Genomic DNA, 20,082 nt, shown 5'->3' with positions numbered 1-20,082 from the left:
TGATATCTTAATGATTTTCCCTTATTGTCTGTCTAGTGATTTCTGATTGATGACATGACTTGTCAGAGGTTAATACTTGTCAAAAAAGGCACACACTTAACTTCCTTTTATTTTCTCGCTAATTTTTCCTGATTTTCTTTTGATTTCGCCTAACTTCCCCTGATTTCCTGGTTTCCTATTCAATGCTCCTGATGTTCTAATAATTTTCCATCGATTTCGTCTAGCTTTCTTTGTTTTTTTGTATTTCGTCAAAGTTTCTCTGATTTCGTAACGAATTCCTCTGATTCATAGTGATTGCCTAAGACTCATTTTCCAGGAAGGTTAATCACAGAAGTTAATAATTTTCAAAAATGGCATACGACAAACTTCCCTTGATTTCCTTCTGTTTTCGATTAACTTTTTCGCATTTTCTTGTAATTTCATCTGATTTACCCTGATTTCCTAGTGATTTCCTCTGATTTTCTTATGATTGGCCCCTGATGTTCTAATATTTTCTCCTAATTTTTTTAGTGATTTCGTCTAACTTCTCCTGATTTTATAGTGATTCTCGAGTATTCATAAGCAGATCTGCTGTTGAACTCATGCAATCACACAATAGATTCTCAGTTTATGAAGAAAAAATGCTATTGATAATTTTTCATGAAATTCCCCAGTTACCTTTCGAAACATTCCATTTTACGGAAATAGGGACCGAAAGAACTCATTTAGATCACTCAAAGCAAATGCTTGTATCCGAAACATGAGTGAAAAATCGTATTTTTTTTTTGTAAATCGAGAGTACGGTTCCGTAATTAATTAATGTCAGATTATGTTTTCTTCACAGCTATATTTTATGAATTTAAACATTGTTTAATTATAGACGTTACTTTTTGGGATATTCAGAGTTCTGATTTTTTGTTAAACTTCAATAAAACGACCATCAGGATGTCCTGTCCCACTCTTAAGGGTCTACGCTACGCATATACCCGTATATGGCTTACGATTTTTCGTTTTTGAAGCGCATTTTGGACTTTGAAAAATCGCTCGACCTCTGTATGTATGCGTCTCAGGTAGAGCTATGGAGGTGACATCTTCGAATTTTGAAAAAGTGAAAAATTTGACTTTAATTAATTAAAAACTGAAATTCCCATTTTTCGTTTTTAAGGAATATGAAGCAACCTACGAAGTTAAAAAAAATACCAACATGTGGAGAATTAAAACCTCTATGGAGGTGACATTTTTGTTTTTGTCATTATGCTATAATTTTGAAGTTATTAATAAAAAAACAAATCAAAAATAGGCAACCAACAGTACAACTAACGCAAATCATCTTATGCAAATCTCATGATTTACGACCGCTCACTAGGGGGTCACTGACGTTCCGCCCAATTGTAATAAACTGCTATCGGGTAAAAGCAGGTAAAGACCCAACTGGTCGCTCTCGGCAACAAATATCGAAGGTACTTGTAGCTAGTGTATTGAGAAATAATATTTTATTATCTCTGATACAGGGTCCGGCAACATTTGTGGTCACCCCCAAAATTGTCTTAGAGGTAAAATTTTAAAAATTTACATACGCTAATGGATAATCGAAGAAGCTCTAGAAGATGACGCAAAAACTTGTTCTTTATCACCGATAGTTTTGGCGTCGCGACGCCTTAAAAGTGTAATTTTTATCTATTTGTGAGGGTTTTTGGAACCATTCAATATATATATATATTTTAATATAAATGTGTTAAAAATATTTAAGTAATTAAGGCAGTAAACCTTCATATTAATCCTGACATTGTAAATAATTCTTTAGCGATGGTAGGGAGCAAAGGTATCTTTAACTGCGACAACGCAATTTTACGCCACTGATTTAAAATCGGGCCCTAAGTTCTTATTTTTCAATGTAAATAATTAACTATTTCTATTTAGTATCCAAAAAGTCCAACAATCAACGTTAATCAAAATTGAAGTGACTTGTAAAAAATTGATGTAGTTTGCCACTGTCCGTCATAGTTTTGAAAACTAACTTGTTAAAACAGCAATTTATGCTCAGTTACATTAAATTTAAGATGAAGCTGGTCACAGTTATGTTAAAAAAACAATTCGCGAGTATTTACGCAAAAACTCAAACATCGCTAAAAATTACTCTTCTAACGCATCGCAAATTTTTGCTTTAGATTGTTAAGCTTGATAAAGCGAATGCAAAATTGCAAATATTATTTTTGAAACTAAAAACGATTTTGAGGGTGATTATTACTGTTGCCGGACTCGGTATAATTTACTGTTTTTCACACAAAATTTTGTTATTTACGCATTAATTTTACATTTCGTATTTTCCAGTTTTAAATTAGAAGACCTTTTTTCCGCAATTATAAAATGTGTATTATTGGGAACATTTTCTATTTCAAAAATTTTATCCGATAATTCTGACTTAAAACCGCTAATCACATTTTTACTTTCGGAACTATTCCTAATATTTTTCATCACCGTTTTTTAATAAAATTGTTGGCTCAAATCTTGGTGTTGATAAAAATTATCAAAAACACAATTTATTCCCAAACACCAAATTTTGTCAAAAACTGCTGACGTGCAAGTTTGATAAAAGCAACTGACCAACTTTAATCGACAAAACTCTAGAAATTTAAAAAAGTAGGTACATTGATTTACAAGTCGAGCACAGTCAAAAACACAAGTATCCAAAGATTGAAAGAAGTTAAATATTTTTTCAAGATATTTATTTATAGGTTTTCCGAAATACATTTTTAATTGCTTTTAAAATTCGTATAATTAAACTACTAAGATGGCCCCTTGAGAACACAGCTACTTTTTAAGGAAAACACCCCGATTTTCAAGGGTTAACAGAAAAGCAGAAAAATCGTGAAAAGACACCCGTTTTTAAGGTATATTTTAAAATTAACATTTTTTAAAGAATTTGTCCGTTTTTTCGAACTCTTTTTTAAAAAAGTCAAAATTTTAAGAAGTATATCCTGTTTTATCAAACGTGAATACGGTTTCGTACAAACAAATTTCCCTTTTAAAAACATTTAAAATTAGGAATTTTACCTTGTTTTCAAAGATTTTACCCTGTTTTGAATTTTGTACTAGTAGGCCCCCTCAGAACACAACACATTTTTAATGCTTTTAGCCTGGTTTTCAAACTAACTTGAAAAGTTAAAGTTTTTAAAGAATTTGACCGGTTTTTCGAAGTCACCCTTTTTTTAAAAAGTCAACATTTCAAGGAAAATACACCGTTTTTTCAAACAAGAATACGGTTTGGTCCAAACAAATTTCTCTTTCAAAAACACTTAAAATTCGTCTTTTTACCCTGTTTTTCTGTTGGGCTACTTCAGAACAAAAATGAATACGGTTTTGGCCTGGTTTTCAAAGTAGCTTTTAAAAAGTTAAATTTTTTAAAGAAATTGCCCGGTTTTTCGAAATACTTTGTTTTTTAAGCAGTTTAGTCCTATTTTAACAGTCTTCTTAATTAAAAGATAAAATTTGCCTTTTTTGCTCAGTTTTTCTATGGAGCCACTTCAGCACACATATGAATATGGTTTCGGCCAAGAAAAGTTACAATTTAAATATACTTAAAATTCGTCTTTTGTCCTGTTTTCAAAGATTTTACCCTGTTTTGAATTTTGTACTAGTAGGCCCTCTCAGAACACTTTGTTTTTAATGCTTTTAGTCTGGTTTTCAAAAGTTTTTAAAAAGTTAAAATTTTTAAAGAATTCGCTCGGTTTTTCGAAGTCACCCTTTTTAAAAAAGTCAAAATTTTAAGAAATATATCTTGTTTTATCAAACGTGAATACGGTTTCGGCCAAGAAAAGTTACCATTTAAAAATACTTAAAATTCGTCTTTTTACCCTGTTTTTTCTGTTGGGCTACTTCAGAACAAAAATGAATACGGTTTCGTTCAAACAAATTTCGGACAAAATCTCCATGAGCGAAGCGAATTTCCCTTTCAAAAACAATCAAAATTAGAGATTTTACCTTTTCAAGTATATTTTTCAGACTTTCCCTTGTTTTTAAAAAAGTTAAAAGTTGAAGGTACTTATTTTTTATTCAAACATACATTTTTTTAAGTTAATACACTATATGTTGAAACAATAAGTAGTTAAATATATGATATATTCTAACTCAGATTATTATGCCTAGTTTTCTTAGTCATTTTCCTATTTTCTATGCATTTTTTTCAACAAAAACCCGTATTTCTAGCAAAACATCAAAAAACAACATTGAACTTTAATCGATAAAACTCTAGAAATTTAAAAAAGTACATTGATTTACAAGTCGAGCCCAGTCAAAAACACAAGTATCCAAAAATTGAAAGAATTTAAATATTTTTTCAAGGTATTTATTTATAGGTTTTGGGTTTTACAGTCTTTTCTTGAAATGAAAATTATGGTGTTAGCTTCGACATATTTGAAAGCTAATTGTCTTATTGGTAACCTATAAAATCCACCGGTAGCAGGTAAGATTAGAGACAAGGATTATTGTGTAAAATTCGTACAATTAAAGACACAAGTGGATTCAGATTTTTTAAAAAATAGTTTTTTTGCATAATAACATTAAACGCCAATTTTGCTTTTCCTGAGTGGTTCTGGCTTAAAAAATATTAATTAGGGAAGTATTTTTATTGATTAGTGGGATGTATTATTATGAAGAGTTAACTTTTAAATCACAGAAAACAACAGAGTCTAAAAGGTCCAAAAACTCATGTGTCAGGTAAAAGGTTTGGTTAAAAAAAATTAAATGCGTTTTTCTCAAATAAAAATATTAAAATAATAAGTAATTTTAAAATTTCCCCGGCGACCAGTGAGGAAAAATTTTGGATCACATTTACGAAAATTACATTTTTCAATTAAAAAAACATTCTTCCATTACGTACTATGGGAACTGGAAATTTGGGGATTTTATACATACATTTTCCATTAATTGAAAAAAAATTACGCCCGTAAAATTTTTGTCTACTAGAACCAGAAATTTCACAAGCTCAAAACGCAGAGAAACTCAAATCCTGATATTTTAACTCATCTTTCGTCCAACACGAATTTATTGTTCCAACCGCTGGGTTTCTTAGGAAATGTGCAGGTCAAGCGACCGTTTCCATAAAGTTTATGATTCCCTCATTACCAAATCCTCGGTAATCCCTTTTGGCAGCTGTCAATCAAAGGTGTTGTTTAAGTTGCATACTTTTCAAACACGAAATTTTCGGGCAGGCTCGTAGAGCCTTAAGAGATTTCGCATTCTTCATTCCTCGTGAATTTATTGTTCTCTTCGAATTCATATTTATTGATCGGTTCATTTGTAGTGAACATTATTTTATCCAATCCTTATATACCTCCTCCTTGAACAATTGTCGGCATGATTTTAAGACTTAATTGGAGTACTCATTACACAATAGTACCAAACTACCGAATAGCAGATTTTGTTATTGATGAAAAACATCGGCAAAATGGGCCACTCGACTATCCCTGTCTGATGGTCGGTTTGTAACTCTCGCTCGTCGAGGATGATTGACTCAAGACGTCTTCAAACTAACTGTACAACACGACGGAATCTGAAAAAATTCAAAGATCATAGATTTTTTCATAACATAAAAGTGATTTTTCAAAGCTTTTACCTTCTTAGAGCTGTTCAAATTCTCATTTTGTTGTGTGTTGATCTTCAAATTTTTCTACTATTTGAAACTACACAGTTAGGTGTTTTAACCTCACAAAAAAAACGTCGTTTCGAGTTTGAATTGCATAGGCAGCACATAAAACACAAAATTTGAGCAATGCCAACGGAAGCTCATTGGCCGAAGCACGACACCAGCGCCACCAACGTCAATCCATGACATTTCACAATTTTGCTTCACGTTAAAATCGACGGGGTCGACGTAAAGTCGGATCGGAAAAAAATTAATAACGCAGCCCCAAAGACAATTTAAGAAATAAAAAAATCAACTGGCACCGTAAAACGACTTTCTCTATCGATAAAAACACCCCCCAATCATCATCCACGCGCTATCCAAGAAAAAGGCAGCCCACCATGCAAAACTCGGAACTCTCAACTAGCACCCAGCACGTTTTAGTAAGTGTTAATAAATTAATGAAATTGTGTGCTGTCAAATAACACAATACCGTTATTGCAATGTCAAAAAGCAGTAAATAACAGAAAGGATTGGCAATCTTTTTTGAAATTATTAATAACAAAAAACAATAATAATAACAAATCAGAAAAAACATCTACCTAATTTAATTAAAATACTGTTGAACGCCATCCCATTTTTTCATTGCACAATTGACAAGATGCACCTAGATTTTATTAACTTTTATTGCCTATTTTTTTTCAATTTTGATAATATTTTTTAAAATATTTTTTTGTAAAAGTACAACATGTTACACATTTCTGAATCAAGAAAATTAATATCTTCCAAATTATGCAAATTTAAAATAAGAAAGTTGAATATCGCTCAAAAGATACTTTTAAAGAGTTAAATAAATGAAAAGTGTAAGCAATTATTTTACAGTTTACAAGAAACGTGAATAAACAACAATAAACGATATAATAATAACAATAATCATCATCATAAAGGCACAGGTGAATTAAGGTCGACCTGAGAAAATATTTTACTATTTTACTAAAAGCAGAAAACTAAAATAATGGCAAATGCCACTGTCATCTGAAATAAAAGCAAATTGTAATTTGAATCTAAAACTTCCCTTTGATTGTAGGTACATTTTCCCTAACCTACTTAATTCCTTTTGAACTCTCTTTAAATTTACTAACTATTTAAATTCTGTTTTATATCCTTCTTTAGAAATTCTCTAGAAGTTTATTAAATTCGCTCTAAACCTTATGTATTTTTTTTCAAGTTCATTTCATTCTCTCTACTTTCTTCAAAATTGTTAGATTTTTCAGATTCTGTTTTAGAACCTTTAGTTTCATCCTTCTTTTGATTCTTTACACTGTTTCTAACTGTTGTGAAGATTATTTCTATTATCTCTATGTTCTTCTGTCTTTATTCTATCTAGATTCTCGCCTAAATCTTCAAAATTGTTTAGCTTTTTTTTAATATTTTGGTATTAGTAAATTTTTTCGTTTTTAAAATTTCATTATTTTAGATCCTTAAATTGTTTAAAATCTCTTAAAATGTGAACTATTTATTTGAATTCTTCGGAATTTTTGGAATACTCTGAATAGACACTTTTCTCATTTGATTCTTCTTATATTATTCTTATATTTTTCTCACATTCACTCTGCTTTGACACTATGCTTGTACATATTTTTTTCAAAAGTCTTTTAGGTTGGTTTAAAAGTTCTAGTTTTTTTTATGCAATATTTATTACATTACATTTACAGTCTAAATTTTCTGTAGACTTTGTTACATTATGCAAATTCTTTTAGATATTTCTAAGAATCTCTATGTTAAATTTTCAGAATTCTACATTTTTCTCAATTATTTTCTTTACATTCTCTAATGATCGTTATCTCTTAATTGTTGTATTATCAAGATCTTTTCTAAATATACCATAGATTCTCCCTAAATTTTTTACAAATTCTGTCGATGTTCGAAGAGTTTTTCTTTGAATTCTAGATTTTGTCTAGATTTGTGTTGAATGTTCTAGACTTACTTTAAATTATTTATGGATTTTCTCCCGACTCTCATTAGATTTCCAAGATTTTGAATATATTTTTCTTTTTAAAATATCTAGTTTATTTTAGAATTATTTCAATTCTTTCTAATTCCGGTAGATCACTTTCACAATCAGTTTAATTCTCCTGAAATTTTTTTAATTGTCATCAAATTAGATTTTTTCTAGATTGTACTAACATTTTTGTTGAATTATTAATTTTTTCTAGATTCTCTTTATATTCTTTCATTGCATTCATTTCATTACAGCTTTTAAATTCTCTACATATAAATTTGCTAAATATTTTTTATATGCCCTTTACATACCCTTTAATTTTTTTTCTATTTTTAAAGTATCTAGATTCTTTCTTCAACCTCTGCAATCTAAATAGATTCATTTTATTAAAATCTTTTTTTAGGCAATATCTTCAATGATATTCATAAAAAAACAATTATATCAGGGATTATTTAAGTCTATAGAAGAAATTTGTTAACAAACTAAATATTATAAGAAGAATTTATACAGCCGGGGACAAAACATCTTAGACGTCAATGTCATCTAATTGTCGCATGGTGTAAAACCTCACTCAGAATTTGTAACCTTGTCAGTTTTGAGTTATAATTTTTTAATTTCAAAATTTTTGGTATTTCCAATATTGCGTTTTAATTTAATTTAATTTTATGCGTTTTAAATATTTCAGTCATGATAATTCTTGATTGTCAACTTGTCAATACTTTGATGTTTTAGACTTCAGTAATCGCAATGACAGTACTGCACAAACTACACTCAAATTTTTGACACTATAATCGTTGATCAGTTTATATCACAATACGTTTTTGTCAGGCTCGTCATCTTATCTGAGTAGCCATGAAAACATTTTCTGATTGTTTCCATTTAAAAATGCGTGCCATTAAAATGTGTTTATTATTACTTCAATAACAAAAGCGAGACCAACGTGATGACTTTTTTAATTGAACACCCGATACAAACCAAAAGTTAATCTCAATTAATAACTCGCATTACCACATTTGTTCGTTAAATAACTTTTAAGTGAAGTTTAAATGAATTAAAATATCCTTTTTCGGCTGATCATGTAGGGATATAAAAATGCTTTGGTACTGAAACCAACAGAAAAATAGAAGAGTCATCAAATCTCGGAACAAAGTATCTTTCTTTTGATGTTTGCGTCCGTTTTCAATACTCTAGACTAAAGTACGAAAAGTAGAGTCAAGAGTATTAGCTAATAACAAAATCTCTGATCCTAATTCCAATTTATGTGTGGATTCTCTCAACGCATCTTTCCAACGGATAAATCCTTCATTTCCATTCACATGCGAATTTATTCGGACAGATTGGACAAAAACGGCGATTTGCCGATACACACACTGGAATTCGTCCGATGGGAGGATTTGCAAGTGGAGTAAACCTTTCAAATTGAATTTACGAAATCCGGAAAAAATAATAAAGATTTTGTTTGAATTGTAGCCGGTCGTAGTCGTGAAATGGCTTATTAAACGAAAATTTGTAATAGGGAACGTTTAATTTAATAAACGTTTCTTTACATTACGTGATTGCTTATATTAATAACGTACCGCGTCGACAATATTGCTTTTTCTCCAAGGAACGCTTGCGCTAATAAAGTTTTCAAATATTTGGATTTTAAGCAGTTGTGAAAATTTATCTTCGCGACAAGTGTAGTCAGGGGCGGATTGAGATGAGTTATTTTCTAGATTCTTTAGTTCCGTTCGATTCATTTCATTAAAATCTTTAGATTTTCTCAAAATTCTTTTTGCCTGTTTTTTTATTTGACTTTTTTGTATATTCTTCAAATCCATCGGATTCATTTCATTACATTCTTGGTCTCTCTAAAAACTTCTATCTTTTTTAGATTCAATTGAATTTTAAAGTTTACTATATGTTTTTCATTTTCTCTATATTTGTTAGTTGATTAAAATCTAGTCTTTCTATTTACATTTTCTCTCCTTCTTTCAAGATTCCATCGATTTCTGTAGATTTAATTATTCAGCCCCTTTATAATCTGTCTAAATACTTTTTTCCATTCTTTTTAGACTCACTCAATTTATATTATTTATCTACTCTTGTTTAGAAAATACGCACTTTTTGCACGTGTTTTCGTTTAAAAAGTACGTGTTTAGTGCACTTATGCAATGATAGTATATTATGTAACAAGTTCTATAAACGTCCTTTCAGTCACGAGTACATCTAGGCACGAGCGGAGTAACGGAGCGAGTGTTTACAGTAGTTATAAACGTGTTACATACTATATTTTTTCTACAACCTCAAATTGCTACTATAATAAATATTCAAAATAATAGATGAAATACCAACTCTATCGAAATTACAATTTTTTTATAATTACAGATTTGTTATCTTGCAATTTATATGTCACAAACCTATTCTAAACCACAAAAAGCACAATTCAATTTCCAACTAACTGTCAATTTACTTTACTCACGGGTGACGCGATGTGTTTAACATATCAATTAGCATCACTAAGATGACGACTTAAAACGACTTTTTAAATACAGTCGTAGAAAAAAACTTTTTTTCAACTCCTGTGTCATAAACGTCATTTTAAGTTGTCATCTTAGCAACGCTAAGCTAGATTTTTAATATGGACATGAGTCGTGTTTAAACCGCCAGTTTAAGCACGGGCTGAAGTTAGGCGCGTTTACTTTAAGCACGACCTGAAGTAGTACACGTAAAGCTGATGAATGTATTGACAGTTACGCCACTACAAGCAACTGCAACAAAGAACTTAATATTAATAACGTCAATTCAAAAAAAAAACATTAATCCTGTTTAATAATAATTGTTAAAATATATTAAATGTTACAGTTAACGTCATTCTGCCTAAATAGTTCTGTTAATTTTTGTACTATAATAAATATATTTCAGTTTCAATGACACATATGTTTCAATAATTATTATGGCAGCAATTTCAGGTCGTAGGAAAGGTATAGTATGTAACACGTTTATAAACTAGTCTACACACTCGTTACTTCAAACACTCGCTCCGCTCGTCCCTAAATAAAATCGTGTCTAAAGGGACATTTATAAAATATGTTACATAATATACTATATTGCACGCTTTTTGCTTAGATACGACAAATTAGCAGTCAAATTGTATTTATTTTGACATTTGATGACAGTTGATTTCTAATTATACCTGTTTTATAAATTATAAGTGGAGAACAATCGTAGATAAAATGTTGTAAAATACACGTTGAAAAAGTCATTAGATACTCATGCAATAAATACTAAGACGTTTTTAAACTTCTTTAAAAATTTGAAATAACAAGTTCTAAATTCCTTTTTAATTTATAATTAACTGCAGATTTCTTTGTTTTTCTCTCCATAGGTATTGTAGTTATATCCCTCTCTAGATTCGACCTACATTCCCTCTTCTAATTTTGAAAAATTCTATAGATTTTCTCTAGATATTTGTGTATTTTTTGGACCAGATTATTTGGAATCTTGGATTTTCTACCTTACAATTAATCCAAATTCGCTAGCGCCTCTTCATGTTCTCCGTTCATTCTTTTTAGATTCTATCATCCTTAATTCTAGACTTTTTTTTAATTTTTTTTCACACCTGTCTTAATATTTCCTTTTATTCTCACTAGCTTTTTAAGTTTTTCAAGTTTCCTTTTTATACTCTTTAGATTATTTTTAAATTCGTTAGTTTTATTCGATTCATTTCATTACAACCTTCAAAATTGCTTTAAATCCTCCATATATTTTTCCTTTATTTGCTTAAAATTTTTTCAATTTGTTTCGATTTGTTCCGTTTTATTAATCAATCTTCTTTTTAAGATTTCTTCTAAATACTTGTGCCTATTTTGTATCAAATTATTTGGAATCTTTGATTTTCTACATTCTCTCTTTATTCTTTTTAAATTTTCTTTAACTTCCTTTTAAATAATTCTTTCTATTCTCATTAACTTCTCCAGATTCTTAAGTTCTTCAACTTAGATTGTTTCTAAATTCTTTAGTTTCATTCGATTCATTTCATTATAACCTTTTGAATACATCTAAATTCTCTGCAGATTTTTCCTTTATTTTTTAATTTTTAATAAAATTTTAACTTTAAATTCTTTAAGATTCCTCCGATTTGCTCCCACCTCTTTAGATTATTATTTTTTAGATTTACCTATTTTGCATCTTCTCTAAGTTCTTTCTTCATTTTCTCTTTTAGTTTTTTGATAGATTATTTTCTTTCGACTGTTTTCGTTGCCATGCACTATTCGAATTTTAGATTCTGAAGATTCTTTGAAATCTTTGTCTTATTTAACTCCAATTAGACACTCTGTGAACTTTCTTTGAGGTTCTTTTAGACTTTGTTGTCTTTGAATTTTCGTTTCCATTCGTTTTCACAATTTTTTATTGTCGTTTATTTCTTTTTTCTTTTCTTGCTTTTTTTTTAATATAAGGTGAATTTTTTTAAGTCGTAAAGTAGTGCCGGTTTTACTCCACAAATTCTAGCCTAGATACTACATTCTCGCTACATTATTTTTAGGTTTATCTTTAAGATTTTTTAGATTCTCTTTAAATCTTCTTAGGACCCTTACTTCATTTTTTCAGATTTTTGATTTTATTAAAAATTTCTCTAGAATCATTTTTAAATTTTCTTTATATTGAACAAGTGTCCCAGAACTGACGAAGAACCAACATATTTTTTTTACATTCTAAGAGTGAATTTTGCGAAGAGAAAGTATTTATCTAAACCTGTTAGATTTTCAGTGAGAGCAATTTAAAGTTCACAAATCACAAACGTTTTATTAATTTTGTTAGTTACTTAACAACATTTTTTTTTCGCCAGAACTTTAATTGTGATTGGTAAACTTTAAATTGTGACGTTTGTGATTAGTTAGATTTTAATCACTCTCCTCAGAAAGCAGCTATTTCTGGGCAATTTTTTTGATTAGTTTCCCACATTTCTTTCAAATTGTCCTAAAATTGTCTTTAAATTCTCCCCCGATTTTTCTAGACAAACCTTTATAGGTTTTCGATATTCTCCAGAGATTCTGCCTACCTTTCCTTCACCTAATTGCAAGGTTCTTGTAGTGACAATGAGGAAAAGTCGATACCCGATTACGCTGTTATCCCTAAGGTAATTTTTTCTTATAATCTTAAAAAAAGGATCATCAAATCACCTATTAATGTAAAAAACGAAAAAAAGTTTGCGCCCCGCTGCGCCCTTCGTTAAATCCGCCCCTGACTAAAACCTCACACTACTCTTTCTGAAATTGTTCCAATTTCCGTAAGCGTTCACAGTAGGTTTACACGGAAAATATTGCGATTATTTAATTTAAAAAGCGGCAAGGCAAGCATGTGAAATGTTTACGAACGCTAGTGCATATTCAATTTTTTAACCTTTTGACTTTTCGACTTTCAGGGGGATGAGAGAAATTCTTTTGTGTTCGTGCAAGAGAAGAAGGCAACAAAATGATCGCAACCATCTCAGTTTACACGTGGGGATTCAAAGACACGCTTCCACAAGATCCACGGCCAAAGCCAATGCAACCACTGTGACAATAGTGAATAATGACCATAGTTCTGAATGTTCACATGATGTATGAGGTTGCGCTTCCTGTCTCTACTGTTCACGCTACAGTTAAAGGGGCAGTTTACCAAATTTGTGTAGATACATGTATAATATAACTATTGTTTTTATAATTTGTGGTGTATCTGTGTTAAAAATACAAATATACAAGTATATATTGATAATCTTGGTTGGTACTATTGCGGGTGATAAATTTCGGACATTACTTTTATGTTATTTATTCGCAACTATATATATATATATATTCATAACACACTAGTGACTTTTACTTTCAGAAATAGATGTACGAAAACTTCAACTTTCGGAGTCATTTAACCGTGTGAAAAACGCCACTTTCATATGGGTGTAATTCGATTTTTTACGCTAAAACCCTGAATTTACGAAACCAACCCTCATTACAGGGTTGTACTCATTTTCTTTCCTTGAAAGGGTACTTCTAATTACCAACACAATGCTACTTGACTCACCCCTTCCGAAACACCCTTATCTAGTCAGGTCCGGGCTTAGCTCAACTGGGAAGTCACGGAATTCTCGCAACAAAACATATTGCCACCTGCTTTACCGGCCTTAATCATTTATAATGGACTAACTTACCGGGGGAGCTTTGCCCCTTGCCCCATCGCTGGCATAGGGGTCAATTTCGAGTTATTTAGCGACGTCGCTAAAGGTGTTTGCGATTGACCCCATGGACCCCTTTTTCTGCAACGGAAGGACACCCATGATCTTACTCCGACCCTGGTGACATCTTGACATCTTTTTCTTTCTTCGAGTACGGCAAAGTCAACCATTACCGTACCCATCCGCGTACCGGAAATTAACCTTAAAGCACGCTACCTGGAAGTCAGCCATCCAGGCCCTATAGAAATCAACCATCCAGCTCTCTGGAAGCAAGCTTCCAGCCCTACATGTAGCTCCTCGCCTTCTGGAAATCTACCATCCAGAACACTTCCTAGAACTCAGCCATCCAGGCCTCCTGGAAGTCAACCCTCACTCTGCGCATTCTGGAAATCTACCATCCAGAACACTTCCTGGAAGTCGGCCATCCGGGCCCCGCACTCGCGCACTACACTCAATTTCCACCTTCTCCTCCTACGGCCAATTCTTCACTTCTTGGCCACCTTCTCTTTCACTGCCCAATTCCTTACTGCCTTCAGCCATACATTCTGGCGTCATTCACCCCAACTCGGGGTGCGCACAAGTTACTGAGCCAGTCCAAGGGCTCTTAATTATAACATTAATGACTCCCAGTTACGTCATCACCATTATTACAAATACCACATTTTTATTGTCTTACAGGAGGTCGTAGTAAAATGAAAATTTTATTTATTTTTGGCCGATCTATAATGGCGCCATCTATCCATAGTTTTGCATATTACATAAAGATACCGACATTACCCCCAATTTTATAATTATTTGGGTAAAATCAAATCGACAAACTGCTGTAAAGTGCAACAAAGACGGCAAATGTAAATAAAGAAAATATGAACTTTTCTGAAAGATTCATAAATATTTACAATTATTCAGTTGCTATAAATCAATCAACCAAAAATAAAAAATAATTAACTTGTAAATTCAATGATGTCGCCTAAAAAATCTTGTGTGTGTCACGGCCAAAAAGTGCCATTTTGCCTTCGCCTCGGCCATTAAGAAAGGCACGGCCAAAAAAGAAACACTTTTAGCCTTGGTACAACAAATAACTATTCTTTTCTACGTGGCAACATCTCTAGTGAGTTCAATCATTCCAACGTAGCTCTCAAAGTGTTTCCATTCACACAAGTTGTGCGAACATACGTACGCTTTCACTCCATCTTCCTAGGAGCAACCCTACAGTAACGTTTTTATCCTGATTTGCTACAACGATAGCAGTTGAAGGCCTTGATTCCTCTTCACCAACATCAACTCCTGAAGACTGGTTTCCTCCTCCAGAGCGCGCCCAAGAGCTTCCTTTGCTGTGTGGAAACTGCCAAGTCGGAAAGTGTGCACAGGCAATCTCTCAACAAGAGCGGCAGAAGCCGAACGTTTAATAACACTGTGATTTCATTCTTTACAATTTCAGTATATTTGTACCCGAGAACAGTCTAGATGTTAGACAAAAGATTTCGTGAAAGACGCATTGCGAACGTAGCCGGTTCTTGGAATTTCCAGAATATTCTGGAGACAAATTCCAGAACACTCGTCACAATACGATTTATTGCCGACAATCTTAAATTCGGTTTTATGAATCAAGAGTGCTTGATATCAAAAAGAAAGGCTGCTTTGGTTTAGGTCTGAAGCAACATGTTGTATTGCCAACAGAATTGTTTGCAATTTTTCTAAAAAATTTTCGCGCGAAGGATTTTCCTAGAGAAGTCAACGGAAACCGGCCCGAATTAAATGACTCTACAGAAATCAAACTCCTTTTCAGAGATAATTGTACCAATCAAACAGTGTTCCACAGTCGTGGGCAGCGAGCAAGAAACTCACTTCATTTTCAAGAGATGAATTTGTTAGTACAAGATCTTACAATTATAATAACCCCCTGAGCAGTTATTTCGGTCCAAACTTTTAAATCTCTCTTTAGGCAATTAATCTCACTTTTAAGAGCCCCCAAGCATCGATCCTAGAAAGGATACTTTAAGAATACTTTAACACCTTTTCAGTGCTACCCACCAATACTCAGGAGACGAACTTGACCTTAAATAATGTTACTTAATCAGCTGAAATCAGTGCCTCTAACTTGAGTGGATTCTAAATGAATGTCATTCTGAGGAGTCTTTTCTTTGATTTATAGATTCTATATGTATATTCATCTGTATTCATTTTAATTGTGTTAGACTAATTGATTTAATAAATTCATCAATTCTTCTGGATGCTAAAATTTATATTTTTCAGATCCTAGAATTTTTATGTTTATCCTAGATTTGCCTTAGATTCTTTAAATTTATTTTAGATTTTTCTTAAAATTTGTAAATTTTTTCGAGCCTAGCTTTCTTTTATAATTTACTCAGAAATTCATTCCATTTAAATTTTCTAAATTCTCACTATTTTTTTCAGATTTTTCTAAACTATAAAGTTATTTTTTTCTGAATATTCTATAATACAAAAAGACTCCATCTCCTACTTAGGGTAAGTAATGATAGTATAAAATCCACTCTGAGAAGGATATTTAATACTACTACATCCATCAGTTGGTATATCCGAATTACTTCAAGACATTCAATATTAAATCTTCTAATAATTGTAAGGATTATACAAAATGAAAAACCAATTGAATTAGACTACTGTGAGCATCTTGGAGAATAAATTATTCTTCGCTTGTACAATCATAACTACGCAATTTCTTAAAGTTTATCCATGCAGACTCCTTTAATCAATAATTAAGCTTACTATTCTGTAGCTATTCAGTCTAGTCAATTTATAATATTATATGCAATTTGCACTGCACTTGTTATGCCCACGAGTCGAGCCAGACGCCGACTTCACACTTTTTAAGTAATTTTATTTAAAATTATCTTACCTTACAAATTTCGCGTTTCAAAACATCACCGTTTCAAAGAAAACGATAAGAAAAATGTAAACAAAATCTATGGAAACTAGGAAGTACCAATTTAAGCACAATCCAGAGGAAAAGAATTGACAGGACTAAAGAAACTAGAATCCAAAAGAAAGAATCCAAAAAAACAAATAGTAAACACTCTAGAGAAAATCTATGAAATCTAAACAATATCTAAAAACAATTAAAAAACATTTTTAAAATCGAAAAAGAAACTATAAAATTTAAACGAAATCTGATAAAAAAAAATTGAAAAAATTTAAAACGAAAGAAGAGAGAAAATAGATTTATAAAAATCTCCTGACAAAGTAGACAGAATTTGAAAATGCCAAAAATCCAAAAAGCCAAAATGGAATGAAGGAAGAATCAAAAGCAAATTCGGAAACACTAAAATTTCAAGAATATCCAAAAAACTTTTAGACTGAAAATTTAAAAAAAATCTAACGAGAATTATAAATTCCAAGAAGGATCCAATATAATTTTAAAGAATATGAAAAAAGTCAAAAGAACATCTGAGCTGACGCAAAAATTTGTTTTTTTTATCACGGTTTGTTTAGCGTCGCGACGCCAAAGAAGTATAATTTTTGGCAAGTTTTAAGTTTTTGCGGAAATACTCGCGAATTAAAATTTTATCAACATAACTGTGATGCAAACATTTGAGTTTTTATTTTAAATCTAATGCAAATTTTGTTTAAAATTAGCAAATAAAACGTTGTTTTATCAAGTTTCAAAAGTTTCAAAATTATGACGGTGCAGTGGAAAACTACGTTTACACCAAAAGTTGATGCTATTTTTATAACAGTTTCTGCATAATTTGTATCTATGATTTTTGATTCCGACCAGTGAAATCGTATAGAAACGCAAGATTAATTAATGTATTCAAATTAAAACTTTTATAAAATTAATAAAATTTAATTTTCTTTAAGAATCACTCCATATCTTTTGTCATGTAATTTTTAAATGGCAAGAGATAATAACTTGTTTTACACCGTTTTAGAAAGCAGAGATTTCAACATCATCATTTCAACAGAGTCCAGCAACACTTGTCTCCACCCCTAAAATCGTCTTTAATTTTAAAGATAAAATTTTGAAAATTTGCATAACGTTCATAGTTGACAAAACTCTAGAAGCTAACGCAAAAATTTGTTTTTTATTACGGTTTGTTTGGCGTCGCGACGCCTAAGAAGTATAATTTTCAACGATTTTTGAGTTTTTGCGGAAATACTGGCGAATTCAAATTCTTTTCAACACATTTGTGATTTAAATATTTGAGTTTTTATTTTAAATCTACTGCAAATTGTATTTACTTGCGATAAAAACGCTCTTTTATCAAGTTAGTTTAATATTATGACGGCGCAGTGGCAAACTACGTTTACACCAAAATTTCACAAGTCACTTCATTCACAGTTATAAAAGTTAATTTTGATTAACTCGGGCATGTTGCACTTTATGGACACCAGAAATCGTTAATTAACATCGACAAAATGACAATTTCACTATGTAAGACTTTTGTTACAATCAAAAACGAACCAAAGGATAGATGTCATTTGTGACACAAGATGTTAACAGATGGGTGTAAACGTAGTTCCTAATTTTGACGTAATGAAATTGGAAACTAACTCGATAAAACAGCATATTTTCCTCAAATTTTTGAATACAATTTGCATTAAATTTAAAATGACAACTGAGATATTTTTAACACATTTATATTGAAAAAAAATTAATTAGGGGTTGATTGCACAAACCCTCACAATTAGCTAAAAATACATTTTTAAGGCGTCGCGACGCCAACACTATGAGTGATAAAAACAAATTTTTGCGTCAGCTTCTAGAGCTTTGTCAACTATGAGCGTATACAAATTTTACAAATTTTATCTTTAAAATTGAAGGCGATTTTGGGGGTGGACACAAGTGTTGCCGGACCCTGCATAGAAAGAGAATAAGGAATCCTCAAAAAACAAAGGGATTCTTAAATCCCAAAAAATTCTAATAGACGACCTCTAGTAAGTCTAAGACGGTCAAAATCGAAATAAAAAAATAGTAAAAAGTACTAAAATAGGAGTAGACGAAAGTATAGCAAAAGAATTCAATGATTCTAATAGAATAAAATCAAACTAAAGAATCTTAATCCATCTCAGACCATCTATCTATCTATCTAATACATAGATGATCCGATTCTGTACTGGGAAGTTTGCTATTAATTTACTTCATATCTACATGACACAAAAAATATTATTTCCACGTAATTTGTACTTCAATCGCTCCGGTGAACGGAAACTCCTACCTCATTAGAAGTTAAGTGCTCGATCAGTTGCTGCGCTGCTCCTAACTACCCAACATTGAGGTCGTAAACCTCTGCCTGCGAAGTCAAGCTCAAATGACCGAGCAATAAAGTCAGTCCTGTTCTGAAGGGTTCGACAAACAAACGAGTTTGTTGGAAATGGTGGATGATGTTTTATAAACAAAAACAAATACTATACAACTCCTATGCTACAGTAAATCAGAAACGGACAGTTTGCAGGAAATACGGTTCCAATTTTAACCCTTATTAAGGGTATTAAGTGAGTTATTCTTTGTTGAGAAGTGATGACAATGCAAAAAATAATCTTTTTATGCGGCCTTAATTAAAAACTGAAATTTCAGTTCACACATGCGAACGAAAAATGACCGTTTTTTGGCCGCTTTTATTTTTGTTTGTACTAGGGTTGCGCCCTCTATCGTTAATTTTTTTAATTACATAATGATACCGATATTACCCTCAATTTTATAATTGTTTGGGTAAAATCAAATCGACAAATCGACAAATCACTGTAAAGTGCAACAAAGACGGGTTGAATTGTTGCATATAAACTAAACATGGGAGTTTTACATCGATTTTTTATTAATATCGATTTTGCCAAAAAAACATGATTTTTAATACATATATTTTTATTTTCGATGTATCATTAAAAATCGATGTTTGCGGTTTCGATGTAAGTATTTTATTTTACACTCTTGATTTTGGTAATATTTTGTTTGGTTGGTTGTCAACGTATAGAACCAAAGCAAGGCGTGATTTAATTGTGCTGCGGTCTAAATAAAGAAGACTGGAATTTAGTTTAAGCGAATTATATTTTAGAATTTTGTTTATTCTTATTAATCTCGAATTTGTTATTTTTTTTATAATTTATTCACTTATTATTTTGTTTATTACTTAAGGTTTTTATTTATTTTTGTTTTTCACAATAAACTAAGCTATATTGAGTTTTTTATTTACTATTTTGCAAAATCGATGTTTTCTCCGATGTATTGGAGATCGATGTAATTGTGCTCTTGTTGAAATTGAGTTCAACATCGATTTTTTTTACTCGATGTTCCCAGATTTATACCAAACC

At 31.3% G+C, this 20,082-nt stretch overlaps 1 protein-coding gene across 1 annotated transcript in view; it reads left to right on the top strand.

The window, feature by feature from the left end:
* The window catches only part of TrissinR (Trissin receptor), a 182,994-nt gene extending 169,718 nt beyond the window's left edge, over positions 1-13,276 (top strand). Inside the window, exon 9 of the mRNA XM_088035983.1 lies at positions 13,009-13,276. Within this exon, the coding sequence (XP_087892109.1) occupies positions 13,009-13,192 (184 nt within the window). The 3' untranslated portion in view covers positions 13,193-13,276. The remainder of the gene's footprint in view (positions 1-13,008) is intronic.
* Positions 13,277-20,082: the final 6,806 nt, after the last annotated feature.

The sequence above is a fragment of the Gnatocerus cornutus genome, chromosome 5, assembly GCF_029298725.1.
Source record: "Gnatocerus cornutus isolate USDA-ARS CGAHR chromosome 5, icGnaCorn1.1, whole genome shotgun sequence".
Taxonomy (NCBI): Eukaryota; Metazoa; Arthropoda; class Insecta; order Coleoptera; family Tenebrionidae; genus Gnatocerus; species Gnatocerus cornutus.
This window is presented reverse-complemented; position numbering and strand designations above follow the sequence as displayed.